The sequence below is a fragment of the Choristoneura fumiferana genome, chromosome 2 (genome assembly GCF_025370935.1).
Source record: "Choristoneura fumiferana chromosome 2, NRCan_CFum_1, whole genome shotgun sequence".
NCBI classification, from domain to species: domain Eukaryota; kingdom Metazoa; phylum Arthropoda; class Insecta; order Lepidoptera; family Tortricidae; genus Choristoneura; species Choristoneura fumiferana.
In genome coordinates, this window is record NC_133473.1 from 17,391,610 (window position 1) to 17,411,645 (window position 20,036).

At 36.9% G+C, this 20,036-nt stretch overlaps 2 protein-coding genes across 2 annotated transcripts in view; both read right to left on the reverse strand.

The window, feature by feature from the left end:
* Positions 1-11,132, reverse strand: part of Rep (Rab escort protein) — a 21,599-nt gene extending 10,467 nt beyond the window's left edge. Inside the window, exons 1-7 of the mRNA XM_074111071.1 lie at positions 10,961-11,132; positions 10,078-10,276; positions 9,628-9,742; positions 8,822-9,065; positions 7,570-7,792; positions 3,180-3,384; positions 2,233-2,377 (exon numbers count right to left, since the gene is read on the reverse strand). Of these exons, the coding sequence (XP_073967172.1) occupies positions 2,233-2,377; positions 3,180-3,384; positions 7,570-7,792; positions 8,822-9,065; positions 9,628-9,742; positions 10,078-10,276; positions 10,961-11,009 (1,180 nt within the window). The 5' untranslated portion in view covers positions 11,010-11,132. The remainder of the gene's footprint in view (positions 1-2,232; positions 2,378-3,179; positions 3,385-7,569; positions 7,793-8,821; positions 9,066-9,627; positions 9,743-10,077; positions 10,277-10,960) is intronic.
* A 1,236-nt stretch (positions 11,133-12,368) lies between these two features.
* On the reverse strand, positions 12,369-19,770 carry LOC141445568 (uncharacterized). Its single transcript, XM_074111403.1, has 2 exons — positions 19,355-19,770; positions 12,369-14,835 (listed from the first exon to the last, which is right to left on the reverse strand). The coding sequence occupies exon 2, from the start codon at positions 14,811-14,813 to the stop codon at positions 13,935-13,937; it is 879 nt and encodes a 292-aa protein (XP_073967504.1). The 5' UTR covers positions 14,814-14,835; positions 19,355-19,770; the 3' UTR covers positions 12,369-13,934.
* Positions 19,771-20,036: the final 266 nt, after the last annotated feature.

Here is a 20,036-nt window from a genome sequence, read left to right on the forward strand (position 1 = left end):
CTGTAGCACTGAAGGCCACGGTTGGCTTCCATTGAAATATATTTACGGCCCAAGCCTATTAGCAATGCGTACAGGATAGGGTCGAGGCTGGATATTAAATCAGAAACTCTATACTATTACCTCACCCCTCTTACCATCAAGTCAAATACTTTAAATATCTTATAATACAATCCTGTACCTACTAATGGACGAGCTATATTTGTACGTAAATTTGTGTTTTTAGGGTTCCGAGCCCAAAATGGCAAAAACGGAACCCTTATAGTTTCGCCATGTATGTCTGTCTGTCTGTCTGTCCGCGGCTTTGCTCAGGGACTATCAATGCTAGAAAGCTGTAATTTTGTACGAATATGTATGTAAACTATGCCGACAAAATAGTACTATAAAAATTTGAAAAACAATTTTTTTTAGTGTACCTCCATAGACGTAAAGTGGGGGCGATTTTTTTTCTCATCCAACCTTGTAGTGTTGGATAGGTCTTTTAAAATCATTAGGGGGTTGTTAAAACGATTTTTCGATTCAGTGATTTGTTTGCAAAATTCAATTCAAGTTTAAAGTGCAAATTTTCATTAAAATCGAGCGTTCCCTCCATCTAAAATCTAAACCGGTGGGTGGAAAAATTCGAAAAAATTCAGAATGGTAGTAAGTATATCAAACTTTCAAGGAAAACTGTAACGGCTAAGTTTGCATGAGAATTATTAGTAGTTTAAGAGTAAATAACAGCCTTAAGGTATAAAATATACCTAAACTTGGAAGATTCCGTATAAAATACGAAATCCTTAGAAAAATATTACTATTTTTTTCGTAATGGCTACGGAACCCTATTTAGGACGTGTCCGACACGCTCTTGGCCGGTTTTTGAGTTTGCAAATACGATTTTAACGATTTTCATGAAATCTATGTTTGATACTTGAATTATCAAAAAAATGTGTTTATTTGTTTAATATAAGTAAGAAGAAAAACTTTAAAATTATTCCATAGATAGATTGCAACGGTATTCAGTATAATACCTAAGCTACTTTTTATTGCGGCTTTTCTGTATAGGTATTTTAGGGACGAAATGTGTTTTTTCTCGCTATGGCTAATGTGTTATGTGTAAATAGCCTAAACGATAAATTAATTAAAACCAGACAATGAACAGATTTAAAGCCGCCATTTAAAAGCCAACCTAATCAAACGTGGTTCATTTAGCACCTCGTATAATTGGTAACCAGGAATGACCGCTAGTTTAAAGCAATAAAACTAACATCTGTTGATGTGCACGTACCTATAATTTGCTTATTTAGCTGGACAATGGCCAGTCGGTGAGTCACGGTGGGGTAAAAAGTCGCGATAAAAAGAACATTGCTGGAGTGAGGAAAAAATGTCGTAAAAAGTTAGGCGTGCCTACGTTAAGTACTCGGTGCTTGGGGAATGTCCGAGCATATGCTGAGGAAGATGTGATTTAGTCAGTCGTAAAAATAAGGAAGGTGAAACACAGAGGGTTCGGAGATATGTAACACTCTGGCTTTGTGAACCTTAATTTTTAATTCCGTGAAATCTGAGGAGAGCTTTGGAGAAGTTTCGGGAATAATTAACATTTTTGAACTGAAAAAATATTCGTTATCTTTCATTTACCTGTAAATTACGGGCGTAGAAGATAAAGCAAACACATTCAAGCGCATACTACAATTAAGGCCAAAACGCTACTTTTCCTCCAATGAAGCCCTCAACTAAAGAGAAACCGTAAAGCTTAACGCACAAGACGATTATCCGACTCAATAACGAAAACACAACACACACACACACACACACACACACACACACACACACACACACACACACACACACACACACACAAACATCACGCCTGTATTCCCAAATGGGGTAGGCAGAGCACACGAAACGTTACCGCTTCGGAGCCGAACGAAAACATTTATAGAATATAGGTATTTTGATTAAATTTAAACATAATAATGTCCTAGTAAGGTTAATAATAGGATAGCTGACATCATAAAACATAAAATTCCAGGACACGACTCTTAACGAACGAGCGCTTTATGAACCCTGAAATTGAAGTCCCTTGGGGCAGGAGCCGGTGGCGCACCTCGATGAAGGTGCAATGTGTGCATTGAGTTAGCGGCAGGATAGGCAGTGCCTACCCTGGTGTGGGGGGTGGCGGCGCAAACTAGCGCTGCCTACCCTGAAATTGACCCAATGCGCGCCAATCACTAAACGCCGGTGCAGTATACTCACAGAGTCCCTTGGGACAGGAGCCAGTGGCGGGCCCCACCTCGATGACGGTGACGGCGTGGCCGTCGTCTCCGAGCGGCGGGAATCGCAGCAGCGTCAGCGGCTCCTTTTCACTGGCCAACATCGACGAGCTGGTTATAAACACCGCCTGCAAACAACACCACGGTCAAGGAGCAAGCCAACGGGGATCATCAAAAAAGACTGACCCAAACACCCACAGAACTTAACGGGAGTATTGATGCTCCTCTCCTGGTTATTCAGCAAATGGCTGAAGCAAGATCCTCTCCTCCTCGTAATAAACTACAGGGAGTTGAGGACGCGAAGCCGGGATTTTTAGCCTGTGCATCTGAGAACATATTATTTCAGTGCCCCCGACATCATCCGCAAAAAGTTCGTTGATCGCTATCTCGTAGGAGGCATTTCATTTTCAGGGATTTTCGGAATTAAAACCATCGTATATCCTCCTCTTGGTAGTACTCGCATACTTTATAATAACACTAAGAATAATGGCTGAATGTACTTTTTATAGCACAAATTGTTCATTGATTATAGAATGTTAATAATGTTGAAATCACAAACAAAAACAAAATAACAAAGCTGGAGACCCACATCTAGGTCTTAAGTACTATATCTGTTAAAAAAAGTTAGGACTCAGCGAAGGCTAAAGCCGTCCAGCGGTTTAAGCGTGAAGACGTAACAGACAGAGTTACTTTCGTATTGATAATACTAGTACCTCCTTAGGTACAAGTCCTTACTTGGGGTCCATATTTTCTTCTGTTTTGATACTATCGACATCCATGAAATGAAAATTTAAGCATCACGATATTTGCGGCAGTCATGTTTTCCCGGGGAGTGTCGGGATGTGTCGGAGTTTACGCTCTGCGTTACAACATAAATTCGATTCACACAGACGCAGCTGTCGCACGCGCGTTGCAGATCAGCAGTTTTACCTTGGAGATGTCGCAGCTGTCGACGGGCTCCTGCGAGATGAGGTCCTTGGGGCAATCGTTGACGCCGATGACGAGATGGTCGCAGTTGAGGGTCTTGGACTTGCTAAGTACGGACACCTGGGTCTTGCCTTCGGCCACGGTTTTGGTCTCCACTTTGTCTATGGGCCGGTTCAGGCAGTACACGCCGCCGAAGACCGCGCATAACCTAGGGAGGGAGTAAACTGTTGTTGTAATAAAGAGGGTTTAATTAGGTAGGTGTGTTGTAAAAGGGTCAACCAACTTTTTAGTGTAGCTGGTTGCCTTGGGAACGTCTCCTGGGTCACCTAAAAAGTATGATCTTATGGGGGTACAAACCCACTAAAAGTTAGGAGCTATGACAGTTTAAAGGCAATTCCTTCGTGGCTCATCATCTAAGCGTGCGTTGTAGTATTAATTGCAAACATTTTTTTAAGAAAATGAATCACTAATGTCTCCTAAGTAACGGGACAGAATAACAGCGCTAAAAATGTTGGTTGACCCAAATACGATTCTAAACTAAATTTACCATGAATTAGTAATTATGCGTTTGATTTATAACTACGCTATTTATAGAGTTAAAGCGAAAGATAAGGTCAAGGAAACGAAATCACGTACCAGGTTGGAACATAGGTTACCAATGTCATGTTGATATCCGATACATCTGCCAAGTCATAGCGAAATATTATGAAAAGGTTCCACCCTGGTATGTGGTTCAGGTTCCTCGACTGTACATAAGAGTGCGCTGTGTAGCTGGCCATCTTTGTGCATGGCTGCCCGTGACGTTCATTATAGTATAGGGTTGTATCTTTTGTTTTGAACCGTAATAATAATTGAGTGTGTATTCAATGGTACGTGTGAAGTTCCCAATCCGCACTGGGCCCGCGTGGAAACTGCGGCCCCAGCCCTCATTCTGAGAGGAGGCCTGTGCCCAGCAGTGGGACGTAAACAGGCTGGGGGTATATTACTAAGATCGCTAAAACATCAAGTAAAACTAAAAATATATAATCCCGAGCTTGAAAAAACTACAAAAGTACCTAGTAAGTTAGTTTTTAATCAATCGTAGCATTCTAACTGCCCCATCACGCATTTTTGTTCACACAATAACTCAATTGGTGAACTCTTTATATTGCCTGATAATTACGTAGCCGGAAGAATATGTAAAAAAATTACACGAGTATTGTGTCTTTTTGTCTCAACAATTATTGCTACGATATCTTGGGGTCACGGTCATTGCCCTCTTACCGCCTCGTCGTAATCTGCCGTAGTCTATAACTTAGTACACCTAAACTTTGAGGAAAATCTAATCGTAAGTACCTAATGTTGGGCTTGAATGAACACTGACAAATGTTCAGTCTCAAAGAGAGATTGTACCGCTTTAATACATTAGCCTAGGTAGCCTTGGCGTGGCAACTCGAGTCCCACCGGGGTGCCTAAATTCTTTGCGTGATATCAGTGATGTCGGGTGCCAATTAAAGTATGACCTGTATTTGTCGTCCTTAAATGAACGACAATAATGTCCGACGTGATAATTCAAACCAGGGCTTCAAATACCGGTAAAAAGTTGGTAACGTTACCTCTGTCAAACAGATTTAACGTTAAATCGAGATTAACGTTAAACGATGTACCGTTACTTTTACAATTTTTACCGGTACTTATAAAAATTTTAACGTTATAAGCTGGTCCCATAAAGTTAACGTTAATTTAAAAGTATCGTTAAAAGATTTATTTTTTCACTTTTACATTATAACGGCGTCCCTGGCTGTCATTCTGCTAAATCAGAACATTTGTTTATGCTATTAAATCTACTCAACAACGATATGTATGTGCTTGTATGTAATTCGTATCAAAAAATAATTAAGAATAGCTATTTTTTACGGATTATATTATGCATTGACGATTATAATTTTGATCCCGACATTTTGAGTCCATTTCAAGTCTGGTCACGAAAAACTAAAATTACCGATTGAAGTAATGTTACTTTTTTAACGTTATAATAATGTGAATTGGGTAACGTTAACAAGCCCTACTATTAGCTACTATGTAAAGAAAATTTACCGTTATCAAGTAACGTTTTAATTTAATACCGGTACAAGGTATTTTTACGATTTTACCGTTACGTAACGTTACTTATAATATGAATTTGGTAACGTTAACAAGCCCTGATTCAAACTTATATAATGGTTGAATTATCAGGTCGTACATTTCGGGTGGAGAAATTATACAAGGTCGTACAGTACACTAACCGCACGCACCCACGACAAATGCGGCAAAACTTGTGTAGGTATTTACACTAACTGCAAGGTGCTACACTCGATGACAATACCTAACTCACGCCACGCTTCTGTGCCTTAATGAAAATGTATCACTCCACGCTACTGCTAAGTAAAGTAACCTGCAATGCCATACGGCCCGCCATGGCAACGCGCGCCCGAGTGTGGCGAGCGTTTCTCTGTACATTGCATGTTATATAAAGTTTTTTCGAGATAAAGTCGTTCCTGAAAAAGTTTTCGTGAAAAAGTTTTTCGTGATTAAGTACTGACACCCCGGCAGATAACACCTGTGCGCCAAGCAATGAACAGCGAAACGCTCGTCACACTGTCGTGCGTGAAATTTACTACCCGTTTGAGTAAACTATAAAAAACTATAGTAGGTCTCATAAGTCTAAAGAAATACTATAGTTTTACATCCTATTCAGATTGTAAGAAAGATTCTACTGTGGCGTATGTTTTAAATTTCGAACTGGGTCGACTCTCACGAAGATTGTACAGTCGCGAACAGGGATTGTTGAGCCACTTACTACTATTCGTAATTTGGCCGTGTAAAATACTTTTCTGCTTTATTAAATTATTATGTATATATTCCACTTATTTTATGACACATTTTTCTAGGCGTATATAAGAGTTCGAAAGACAAAAGTGTTGATCCAGATTTCCGAAATAACGTATCCAAATGTCAGTAGCATTACAAAATCGTGCGGCATGCAATATTAGAAAGTCGCCTCATTTTTGTGTGCGTCCGTCAAGTTGGTGCACATTTGGGTCAATGAGCCGCGCCAGAGTACCTAACATCTTCGCAAAATTTTTATCTTTTATCAGAAAAAAATCGGAGTGCGGCAAAAGTTATCTATCACAGGATAATCAGGTCAATAGTGGTAGCTAAAATTTTGAAAATACTTTTTTGGCATTATCTACATAAGTAGTGGGGATGTATTATTTCTCGTCTGCCCCATGGGATACCGTTGGATAGGTCTTTCAAAAATAATATGATTTTAGAAAACTATCTTTTGATTCTGGGATCCGTTTTTGTTATATATTCATATTTTAACTTCAAATCTTTAATAGTATCTATCAGTGCCCCCCTCCCACACTCCTAGCTAAATAGGTCTTTTTAGTACGTGAAAAATGTTCCTGCAGTAGTTCATACAACTAATTCAAAAGAAAAACTTACAAAACTAAGAAGGCTTTACAACTTAACGCGTAAGGGCTGACGCATACATAAGTACCTATAACTTTTGCATGCCCTAGCCCGGGATCCGGATTCGGATCCGGATTATTGACATAAAAATTGCATGTATGCACTAGCCCTAATACTCGAACAACTCAACGTTAAATATTTACCGCATATTAAGTAGTACGACGGCCGGTTTTTCATCATGAGTTTATTCGCAGTAAAATATTTAATAGCTTTTGCATGCCTTGCTACTAGCCGCTAGCCCCAGGTTTTTCGGAAATACTCGCAGGGGGGGATATTATGCTTGAATGCCATTCGTTTCGTATGAAACACGAAACACGTGCTTTAATACCCGTAAAGCCAATTTAACCAAAACAAATTCATATAGCCACGCATTACAGTTAATTTGTTTCTAAACTAGGCTATTTGATAACTAAGACGAAGAGACCACGATATACAATATACGTAGAAAAAATTGTACATGCCGTAGAAAAAAATGTTCGCAGTTACGCAGGAAGTTTAGGACGCCAGCAAAAGAGCAAAATTAGCGTTTTTCCTTTAAAAAGTGTAACTAAAAAGATGCATTTGAACAGTACCTAAGAATAATATTAAATTAAACGAAATTTCCTCGTGCATCTACGTCGATATTGGCAAAATACGAATTGCCAATAAGTACGCAAGGGCGATATCAATTAGAAAAAAGACTTCTGTCATCCATCATCATCAATTATTATCTTACGTAGATTTGTCTTGGAAAAAAATATACCTTGTTTTAGTTCCTTGCCGGTTTCGTCTCAACAGAGCTTTTTTCCGAATCGGTACTAGATATTTTAACGTTCACCAGTTCTTGTTATCCCTTTTCCGGGCATAGTGCATACATAGTGTATATCGACCACATAAATGTATACAAATATCGACTTACCTGCAAAAGCACTGCGGCAACTCTCCGCTCCCGTACATGGGCCAGAGGAAAGGCGTGTTCCCGTAACGGCCGAGGCTCATGAGGAACTTCTTGCACTCGCGAACCCCCTCCAAACACGGCATGCTGTGCTCGCCGCCCGCGATCGCAAACAGCACGTAATGGATCAGGTTCGGAGTCAGCCCCTTATGGGTTAGGTACTCTTTGAAGGTCTTGTTGTTCCAGTCTGTAGGTAGATGGAGTTTTAAGAAATACAGACATCGTTGTTGAAATCGGAGTGGATGTGAAATCCCCTTATTACTAGTTATTATTTGTCTGCTATTCGTTTTCAGAATAAATTCTGATAAAACCCAACCTTTATCGGTTAGTTTTCACGGCAGATTCTATATATAAGTACCTATTCGAAACTAAATGTTTGAAACAAAAGTCAATATTACTTATGAACATATTTTAGTTGTCTGGAGAGCTACTATGAAATTCGAACTTCCAATCCGAACCTATGATCAGTGGTAGCAGTGAGAGGTTCAATAATACACACTATTAGTCTTTCAACAATTAGCACCTCTCGACTCTAGCCGCCTTTCCAAGGGATACATCGAAAAAGCATGTTACGATTGTCTAAAAATTATTTTCAAATCTTCAAAATTTTTATCCAAAGAAATGCGCAAAAAAATAAACTGATATTGAAAATCATTTACTTTGTAATACATAGAGTTAGTAACGTACAACATTACCAGTCAACTCTTTCATGCAACCAGGAAACGGCTCTGACCTTAATCAGTAGAATTGAGGCAAGGTTACATGTCTATGACTCACATTGACTGCTATCATTAAAAGAATTCACGTATTTCTTACAGAATAATGCTTAGTGACACGATGACTTAAGAACTAAACTTATCAGAATCATTTTGTGCCTCGGTAGAATAACATGTCAAAGAAAAATGGTCCATGTTGTATGTATGAAAAGCTTTAAAGTCCTGCAAAAAGACTCATCCTTGAATTTATTAATGGTGGTTATCCTTGAATTTATTAACCACCATTAATAAATTCAAGGATAAGTCTTTTTGAAGAAAGGGAGGTCTTTTTACTATGAGGACATTGTACACCAAGATGGAAGTAAAGTAAGCATCTTCATATATCACTACCTCAGTGGTGTTAGAGATTAAGCCATCTCATACTACTTCACAAGATGCTTTTGATGGAGTTAAGCAAATTTTTTTTAACGAAAAATATATATTCATTCAGTCAAACTCACCCTTGAACTCGTTGTCCATCTCTTCCTCATTATAAGCCACGATGGAAGTGAGCATCTTCATAAGCATCCGTTTCTCCACTATGCCAACAGCCTCTGTGGCAAAAACGTCGGCGCGCGAGCACGGTACAGGCGCTAACTTCCCGTCCAGCCACGTCAGGACTCGGGTCACGCAGCGGAATTCCGCGTAGCGAGCGATGTTGGAGGAGATGAGCAGCTCTACCAGCGGGCCGCGAGAGAACAAGAGCTAGGGAGAGAATATAAACCTTATAGACACTGGTAGTTTGGTTAGCTTCCAGTTCCCACAACTTGAAGACTTGCATGGCCACACTCCAAGAAACCAATTTGTAACAATGAGGAATTTGCATTAAGAAGTTAATTCCTTCTTCTTTATTTAATTTAAACTGTTTATCTTTATAAAAATAACTGTCAATGTTGAGTATGTAGTTTGTACAGAAAACCATTCACATTAACGTTTTTTATTAAACTTTGAATGGAGAATTGGAGAGTTCCAATCTCCCAAGTGGGAAAGATTATTAGTGGATCAAATAGAACAGCTTGATCACTTTATTTACGGCAAAATCTTCTTCATATAAAATGGAAAGTTGTGACTGACTCATTGACCCCCAGGCTAGAAGATGAGGCTTGGTCTTCTTGGACCAAGCAAGCTGAAATTTTGCATTGAGGTTCCATTTATGAAAAAGACAAGAAATGAGGAAATTTTTTGCAAAATGCCAACAAAATAGAGGAGTTCCAAAATGGAGTTGAGCTAGAGTAATCATTGCCATAAAGTTATTGGACATAGGTACCTTAGGGGTCATGTCAATGTTGAACTTCCTGTACTCAGCAGTGAAGCTGGCCTGGCTCCACACTTTCTTAGCTGGATCAGTTTTGGACTCCTCTCCTTCTTCTGGTGGTGATTCCCTGCACAAATAAGTTTAGTTACACTTTAATATTAAAGGGCATCCAACACAATACATGCCTATAGAGTTTAAAACGCTACACGTTTTATAGGAGGTAGTTGAAGTTTGACTAAAAAAAAGATTTTAAGTATTTTTTAGTGTCTTTGTTAGCTAAATGGCCTAGTGTAGTTCAATTCTTAAATCAAATTATGTAAACCACTAGACTAGCCCATAATTAAAAATAATTTAGCCCATCAAATAAGAAACAAACATTTGTAATGAATTATAATAATTAAAAAACTATAATATTCAGAAGTAAAGTTATTATTATTATTGTGTGTATGTTTTGTAACTTACTTTTCAATATACCAATTTTCAGATAAATTGTAGACCTGTAGCTGGCGCGTTGGGTCAGATGTGACTTCTTTGATGAACTTCTGCAGACCTTCAAAGTTGTAAGAAGCCCAGAGCCCACCATAGTGGTCGCTGGAGTCCAGATGAAGAACATTTTTCCCTATTCGACTGCAAGCTGCAGCTACTATTGATTCCACCATACCTACATAAATAAATACATAAATAAGCCTGTGTCACTTTAATGCAGACAGAGACCATATTATTACAGATTTCTGAATTATAAGACAGGCTTTTCAACATTTCAACAGAAAGGGCAATATGCATTGATTCCAACATGTTAAACCATAACATGTAATAGGTATACACAATAATTGCATTGTGATTGTTATGTTTAATTAAATATCTGTGTCTAATGGTACATACTCTTATATTCAAAGACTTAAGTTTTGAGTATCCAATTGGAAATTAGGATTGTCTTGTACAATGAAATTAGTCAACAAAATAATATTAATTAGCTAATAATATTAATTGCAATGCTTATTATTATTAACAATTTGATTTTTAAACTTTGTGAATAAAGTTTACTTAGATGCATATTGTTAATGCATTTTTTTCATTTGCTCGTAATCGCATACGTCGACAATGACTATGAGGGTGAGCCAACTCTGCAAATATTTAATTAGGTGATATAGGGCGGCAGGCAGATGACTCGTATCTTGGAATACGTATATATCTCCTTGGGTCTAACATTACTGAAAATAGGTATTTGAAAATGAACGGGGATAAATACATTAAAATAGTGCCATCTAAAAAACTCAGATCGATAAGTAGGCTGCTGTGACCGCCGTCACGCCCGGTGTCATTTTATAAAAAATGTAGATCATACCAGTTCCAACAACGATGACCTGGAAGTCGGTCGGCAAATCGTCGTCCATTTTTGATAATATACGTTTGCTATCAGTTATTAAATTATAAAACTGTTAAATTTTACACTGGAGACAATACAATTGTACAGAAAATCACCTTTCTCGTTTTCTTGACAGACAATCTGAAAGATGACATGACATGTACTTAAGAATGTTCGAAGCACTTTTTAAAACGCTATTGTGCTACAACACTACTTTTAATTCTACCAGTCTGTCTTCGTTTATGCCACGCTTTATTTACAGGTTCATACTGGCAACATTTTGTATTGAAAATCGGATACGGAAAACACTATAAAATTGCGCGAATTATTTATGCATTTGCGTTGTTCAAGCAAGCTGTAAAGTATTATAAGCATTGTTGTAACTTGGTTGTAACTTTATTGAAATACTTATTCTACTATACTAGCTGGCGCCTGCGATTTCGTTCTTTTGATTTTCACTTTTACTCAACAAAAGACGATATGTGTATATACGCATTTTTTTTATTAAATTCCAATGACTGCATGTTTTTCTTCTATAATTGATTTTGATAAAGTAAAATATACGTTACTGTAGGCTAAGTTTAATTTAAATCCGTTTAGAAGAGCTAAGCAGAAAAAAAATCAAGTGTATCTTATCAAAACTATTGAGGATATATGAAAATTTTATAAAATATCTTCAATCTGCAAATTATTACCTCTTACTGAGTTGCTACTTAGACCAGTTGCTAGTTTGCTACGTAGACCAGCTGCTTTTTAGACGAAATGATAGTAACTCTTTTATTCTATGTTGGTATTGATATGGAAGATAGTGTAATTTTTAATATCTCAGAGACGACAAAGGACGCTAAAAGTTGAAGTATTTCTTAGACTTATGAGATGGCAAACAACCGACATTGCAATATTCCTATGGCCGAGGCCACACTACGCCTAAACCGCCGCGCTTTTTAACCGCGTGACTTTTTTTATATAGGTAAACTTAAAACTGCCAGTGCGGCCGCCTGCATTAGTTTACTTGATTTACAAAGTCACACGGTTAAAAACCGCGGTGGTTTAGCTGTAGTGCGGCCTCACCCTATTCCTCACGGGGGACGCTTCTTCTGTCTTACCCTGCCAGACCCTATCATTTCACAATAAACAAACATCCTAGAAGGTCAGTTAAAATATTTTCTACTAAAGTACGTTTACAATTCTAATTATTTATTAATTACTGAAATGCGGATGTTATTTGGATAGTTTCAAGAAAAAAATGTGACGTCAACAACTCTGCAGTCACTGTAATCTAAGGATGTTGCCTATTAATCTGTATTTTAGTTTTATGAGGCACTAATAAACTAGCCAATGTTTACTTGGGTAACCAACAATGTGATCATGAAAATGAAACAACTGATGAGTTTCGTTTTATATTTACATTTTTTTTACATACATTTCAACATTTTACAGGCTACCGGGAGCTCTTTTTAATTCGAGCAACGAACAGTTACATAAACTAACACGTAAATCTAAATTGTAATAAAAACGACTTTGTGTGTAGTCAATCTACCTCGAATCGAACCACGTGTGGCGTTCTCGGTCCAGAACACTGGAATCAATAAAATTCCGGTGTCCATGTATCAATTGTTATTAAACAAGAATAGTGGCAGTTTTCTTGGAAAAGTGAGATTGGTTCGAGCATTTTAGGCCGCTTCCAGCGTTTATTATTGTTCAAAGGACGAATTGGTCTTATGTGCCCTTTTCAAGTTTAGGGATATTACGAACAATTCTAATTATAATATAATTACACATTTTGAAATTGACTTTTCACTGACAACTACCCTAACAAGTTAGTATCTATCTACAATTTATTACAAACATACTTTGATCCAAATACTTATGCCCCGAATAATAATGTCACTGCCGGCACCTTGCTAAGAAATACACAATAGTCAATATAAAGTATATTGCTATACTGCAATTTTTCATTAGTCTACCATTTTTATTTTTATTTTACTTTTCGATAATCGGTTCAATTACCATTTTGAATACCTACATGAAATAGTTTTATAATTTTATGTAAATTTCACGATTTACAGTCAGTCAGTAGACAACAGTGACATTTACCGATGACATGTAAACTTGGCACACTGTAGCGGCAGAATTAGTAAAGATAAAACAGTCGCTCCGAGTCAAACCAGACACTTAAAGTGCATGCGGTTTACTACCCAAATGAAGAAACAAAGGATTGTAAATAGATTGGCCAATATCAGAAAAATCTTCGAAAACTATTTAACAACTATTCATAATCATGGTAAGTAAATAAGTATAAGTACATTAAAGAGCCTATAAACGACTAATTCGGCAGATCTTTACCTAATTAGTAAGTAACGTACATTTACAGAGAACACTAAACGGTGACTAAGTCATCTTTGTTACTCGTATATTTTGGTATGCAGGTAATTTGACTAATATTTTTGGGACCACATCCCATTCAATGTTTTGGAAAGCAAAATAAATGTACTTATGAGCAAAATATTTTATTTTTACCTACTTGTACGTAATTAAAATTCGTAACTTTACTGTTGTCTGAAAACATCAATGTGAAACATCCATTATCAACAAAAACAAACTATTTACATTTTATTTTAGACATATTAAAATATCGACGATTTCTTCATATATTTTTTTAATTAGAATAACTTAATTGAAAGCATATAAAATGCAATATAATAAATTCTATATACAATAAAATATTGATAACTCATTAATTTATAGGCTCATTTTCGACCCAAGATTAATAGTAATTATATATATTTATTATAAATAAAAACATCTCAATTTGGTCAATTTTTAAATGATATGTCGAATGTTCAAAGTTGTGTGTGATATGTTAAAACTACATTCAAAATAATTTAGACACTGGAAAAGTCGATATTTTAATGTGCGAGTAACATCAACGGCCAACGAGTTACGACGGCGACTAGAACAACGTTTCCCGCGAATGCGACACACGGTCCAACCGCAGCGGAGGCCGCGCGGGCCGACACGCGAGCTCCGTGCCCTCACCGCCCGCCGCCTGCTCGCCGCCTCCGCTGTCGGTCGAAAACTGCTCCACTTCATCATCTGTAGAGTCATCGTCCTCAGCAAACACTGAGTCTGCACCAACAGACACTAATTCACATTCAACAGCGTAGGACGGCCCCATGCTTCCTACGGAGGCAAGCGGTGCTAAGCGCTCACTAGGACAAGGTGATAATCGCCGTTCCGGCAGAGCACAAACTACTGATGAACCTCGTCGCTCTAGGTATGAACTGCCAGAACTGGAACAAGTAGCCGAGCTTAGCCGGCGGTCACGAGGCCCTCCTGATGCCCTTCGTTCGGCGAACCGTAACGCGGATTCTGGCAGCGACTCACCACGAGCGGTCGAGAGTCGTCTAGGGGGTGTTAACAGACTACCGTAGCCACCACCATAAGATGCAAAGCGAGAAGTACGAGGCCACGGCGGCTCCTCACCGATCGAAGGACGCGACCGCGCTCTTTCCGAGAGTGCTTCTTCGATTGCAGCTGTGAGTTGCCGTTCTTCTTCTACTGCTTGCTCTTCGGCTACTACTGCTTCCGCTAGCTCTACTAACTTTGGATCATTCAAAGCCTTTACAGATTTACTTCGGCTCTTATACACGATCAAAAAGACCATCAGCGCAAAAAAGCCGCCAAGTGTGGCGGCTATGCGCACACCCGTCATGACGTCGTAGGTGGCGTAAAACTCAATTCGTACGCGATCACGATCTGCTTGCGAGTCATCTGTTGCATTTTCAGCAGCACCTGATGCGCCATCACCCCATCCACCTCGATTTTCCATGGTTTGGTCAAGTTTTCATCGCCTGATAATAAGAAAGGATATGTTTTAATGCAATTGTTAAAACTATTACTATTATTATAGAAGGCGTGTAACAAAGTCATTAAATAATTTAAATTAAATCTACAATAACGTAAAGGGCTTTTCAGCTAGAGTTTATTATAGCTTAATTAATTTCCTTTACTTTTGTAATTGAGTTACCTACATAGGTGATTTGTAGTGAAATTATTAGAATGTTGTATTTTGTAACAAGTTATCTTAAACATTTAAACGAGCAATTCTTGTATATATATGTATATATATTTCGGGGATCTCGGAAACGGCTCCAACGATTTCGATGAAATTTGGTATGTAGGGGTTTTCGGGGATGAAAAATCGATCTAGCTTGGTCTTATCTCTAACAAAACGCTTGGTACCGAGTTTTAGCCCGAGTCACCCGATATTTGAAGTTACAAGAATAATTTCGTTAGATAGGTAAGTATTTAAGTAAAACCGCTTCCCACCTACCCGAAATTGTGATATCCAAGTAAGTACATAAAGTAATTATTACCCGTTTACCTGTTTATAAATAGTAATTTTTCAATGATTTACTTTTCGATAACTTCAAGTAATTTGTGAATCCATTAAGAAGCATATTCGTCATTTGTACAAAAATACTGATAAGCAAATACTATTGTCGGCGCAGTATACCTACACTACCAATACTGAGAATATTAATGAAAAAAGTTTTCACAGTTCAATTGACCTCCATTGTCAAACTTTACGCTAAACGCAGATACAATTTGGAGTACGTGCTTGATTTTTTTTGATACACCAAATACTTTATCACGTTTGCTTTTAAGATAGCGAAAATGGGGAAATCAATAAATATATCAAAGCTTTTTCATATCTCATTTTAAGTGCATTTCGTAAGTACTAGCAGCATTTATTTATATGATGTTCAGCATAACTTTGGTTTCTAGTACACTTTAGCAAAGGGATCGAACAACAATATTGTCGCTAGGCCATTTCCGTTTAGCAGTCAGAGCGCAGCCCGACGTATCTGGGACGCGGGCGGCCACGCGGTATCGCACCGCAGTCTGTGTACTAAGTCGGACTTAATACCCATAACGCGGCAAATTGAATTCAAAATGTATCTCCAGTATAATACAACGGTGACAGATGTATTTTATTTCAATCAGACAGCAAAGTTGAGACAAAATAGTCCTATTAAGTATCGGGCATGATATAAGAAGTGTCAGAATTAATACAGAAATTTTCTCTACTAATACTTAAAAATAGATACAATAATAAATAATATGTAGTACAAAACGTAATAGCTGAAAGTCAATGTAATAAGACAGATATAGCTTGAGTAGAACATGTTTTTGTTATAGCATGGTAGCAATTTGATCAATGTTTACACTAGAACGTAATATTAAAAATAGTTTATGTAGTTGATAAATTGTATGTTTTCCATTTTCCTAAGCGAAATAACTAATCACTGCTCACTTACACCAAATAACTGCCCCAAAAGGCTAATTACGGTAATTTGTTTTTAGGGTTCCGCACCCAAGGCCCAAATTTATCTAAAGAAACATTTTACCGACTAACATTTCCGGTGGTATACCCGTTCAAAGACGTATAAATACGTAGGAAAAATAATGATGCTCGACCTTTTCGCTTCAATCGCAATTTGAATAATTTCTGGTGATATATATTCTATGATATAACTGTCACGATATATTGCTGGCAAACCTAACAATACCAATTCCTACTCGACCAGTGAACTGTTCGATTATTGTTGACACGTACCGACCGACACGAACGTAAGGGCTATTAATACACTGATTATTATAATTTTAGGTTACAACAGATTAGTTTACAAAAGCATAAACCATTTTTATGTGGGACAAGTGGTTCCTAAAATAAACCGTTCTGAATCTGTTGTTGTGTATTAGGAATGGTGAATATCTCAAAAATATTTCGAGAATCCCATATTTCATGCGAAGGTCACCTTTGTCCATGCTGTTTTATTGTGCAATTTGTTTAACAGCAAGCCGGAATTGTTTTGGCTTCAGTTCACGTACATTTCTATCCGTTATAATATGGTTTTCAGTATAACTCGTACTTTTGCAGCTGATTGATATTTATCGCATAACACACAATGAGACTAAATATAGCGGCGCAGGTGAAGTACTCCAGCCCTGATGAGGGAACAAAACAATTCAGCAGTTTATTTCAGCAACCGAATTCAGTACTGCCTATTTTTTTTTTATAATACACCATCGTAAATTGCACTAAATATAATATGGGTAAATTTAATACGTGACATTCTACTAAAGGAAAAACTATTCCGAACTCGAAGAGAGAAGATTCCAAAAGATTTTTTAACACAATAATTTAAAATATGATACAGAGAAAAATCAAAAAACGCAACTAGCAAACCTATTGTAGCATAGTCCTCAAATGTGCTCTGGGGGATTATACAAAAGGGTTAAGTCGTGTGCTAAGCCGTTGACTACGACTATTAATATAAAAGTACTGAATAAGAAGACAATTTCTTCGAATGCCCTTCTTATCTACTTTCTACCTTGTCGACTGTTCTAAACCGCTAAATATTTTATGCTCCTTTTGGGACGATTCAGAACTTACTGATTGAGCGATTGCATTTACGCCACGCCGACGATGTCATTTTAAAGTAAGTACTTACTTTAGTTCTTACTATTTCACCTAAAACATAATATGCTTTGGTTGAACATGAACCTAAATTCAATATAATTTAAGCGTCCATATAGGTTATGCACCTATCTATATGAGAAATTTACAACTGCCGCTCGCTACGTAGGTAAATATACTATGTTGAATGACTGTACCAAGATTGTGCGCGGAAAGCTCTGCTGAACAAAGGAAAATACTCAGGTGACGAATTTCAGAGTGTGTGAAACGTACCCCTATTGTGATTGTACTTCATATTAAATAAATTGCAATAAATCGTAAAACAGTGAAATAATTAAATTACAATTAAACAAGTGTGTAAGTTGTTCTTAGCTTATATTCAGATACCTTTCATATATGTAAAGGCCATACAAGTATTTGTACTGACCGGGAGCACTATGAAAAGGCCTACTATGTATACTATATATACTACTAGTTATTTTTTGTTTAATTAACGAAATAAAGTTGGACAATTGCATATTCTGGACTTAAAAATGTTTAGTGAAAGAAGATCGCGCCCAAGTCCCGCGTTGTTTATTCTAAATTGTTAAGCGATATTTGTACCTGTAAATAGATATAAGCTTATATACATCGATTTCTGTCTTGATTAGAAGAGATATTTTATCTTTAACTGAAACAAAATTCAAAGGTATTATAGCTATACCTGTAGAAACTGTAGATGTAGTCATTTGTAAAGAAAAACTGCACATCTGCCTATTTTCGATATGTTCAATATTAAATTGCACGATTTTTTTTACCATTGTTCAAATAATACCATTTTTTAACCTCCGACGCAAAAAGAGGAGTGTCTCTTGTAACAGTTTGACGAAATATCTGTGTATCGATATCGGGTTTTTTTCATGTGAATGCGAGTTTCCTTGCGGTGGGTTTTAGCTATGTTTAATTAGAATAGGTTCAGCGATTTTCCACTTATTGAATTTTGAAATGACAATGTCGTGGGGTTTTCAACTTATCTAAATGGGTTAGTTTTTTCTTTTGGTTATTTATTAATCTAATTTTCAAGCCAACAATCAAAATAAACAAGAGCAAATTATTTATACCGAATTAATATAAAAAAATATAACTTAAAATAAACATTCAAGCAACAATCAAATATGATGATAATGGTAAATTAGGGCTAGTTGAATGTGGATCACGGTGCTAGAAATGAGAGAAACCTACATAAAAATAAGTAGAGCCATCTATTAAAAAAAAACATATTTGCTAGTCCCGAACCTTAATAAATAATAAATATAGCTTACCAAATAAGGAATAAGTTGCATTTTAACATTATCCATGACAAGACAACAATATATATTTTAACTATACCTCATATTGTTTCTACTGTGGTTTGCTATAAATAGCAAACATAGCTAAACAGTAAATTACAGATAGCTTTACAGTAAATTAGTACTTTACAAAAGCTGTAGTATATGTGAAAATAAAAAATAACGAAAAAAACAGCGAAAAGCAGCATGCAAGAAAAATATGATTCAAAAAATAAGAGGTAAATTGAAAAAGTCACTGGTATTGTAAAGCCCTTTAAAAACAAACAATATGTACGAAGGTGTGTGACATATAATTAAGAAGTTGCTTAAGTGAGTAACATTGCTTTTCCTTCACGTTAACTATGTTAACTCACTATGTCGTCTATATGCGACGAAACGAAAATATATTTTTAAATAAAAAAATGACGCGAATACCTTAGGTATTCCTTGAACGTCGGTGTGTTGCGATGAAGCTGATGTTTATAACGGCGTGATCAATTTAAGCTTGTAATTAGCAAATAAATTTGAGGCCTCTACAAAACATTCAATGAAAGGCATAATAATCACGAAAATATTTACCAGCAGGAGAGCATGTTCTGGAGCTCGCAGATATTGACGAATGGCGTGAGTGACGATGATTTATTATGTACATGTCCTTGGTGAAATGTAATAAAAGTCAGGCACCCATCCAGTAAAAACTTCCAGGGCTTCACTACATTATGCACATTTTCGTTAGGCAATTTGCATTAAATTAATCGTAAAAATGAAAATGCATGACAGATTTCCAGTAGACGAAATTTTCACACTCCATGACTATTGTTTTGGATTAACTAAACTGTTTTCAATATATTTTTTACGATTAACGGTGTACAAAAATATTCAAAAGCTGGAAAACTGATTTTTTCAAGGCTATCTCGTTAGAACTCGAGGAGAAATCGCTAGCCTTAAGTGACACTGACAAAATCTGAGCACTGAAAAATCATGAAACGAAGGAATGTCTGTCAATAGTGAAGTGACGGAAGGAAAACATTTTTCCCGGTAAATTGATGTCTATGGTTTGTTATTGCGTAGTATCTGGTAACACTAAAAACTGTTTGACAATCAATTTTAAACTCTGGGTTTTGTACTAAAATCATGAAGTCTCGACTGTCATCAACGCTATAACTTCGTTCATGTCATGTCATCGGTAGTCTGCAGTGCTACTACGAAACTCGAAGTTCGTATCGTACCGTCCCTCTCGCTCTCGTATTAAATAGTATAA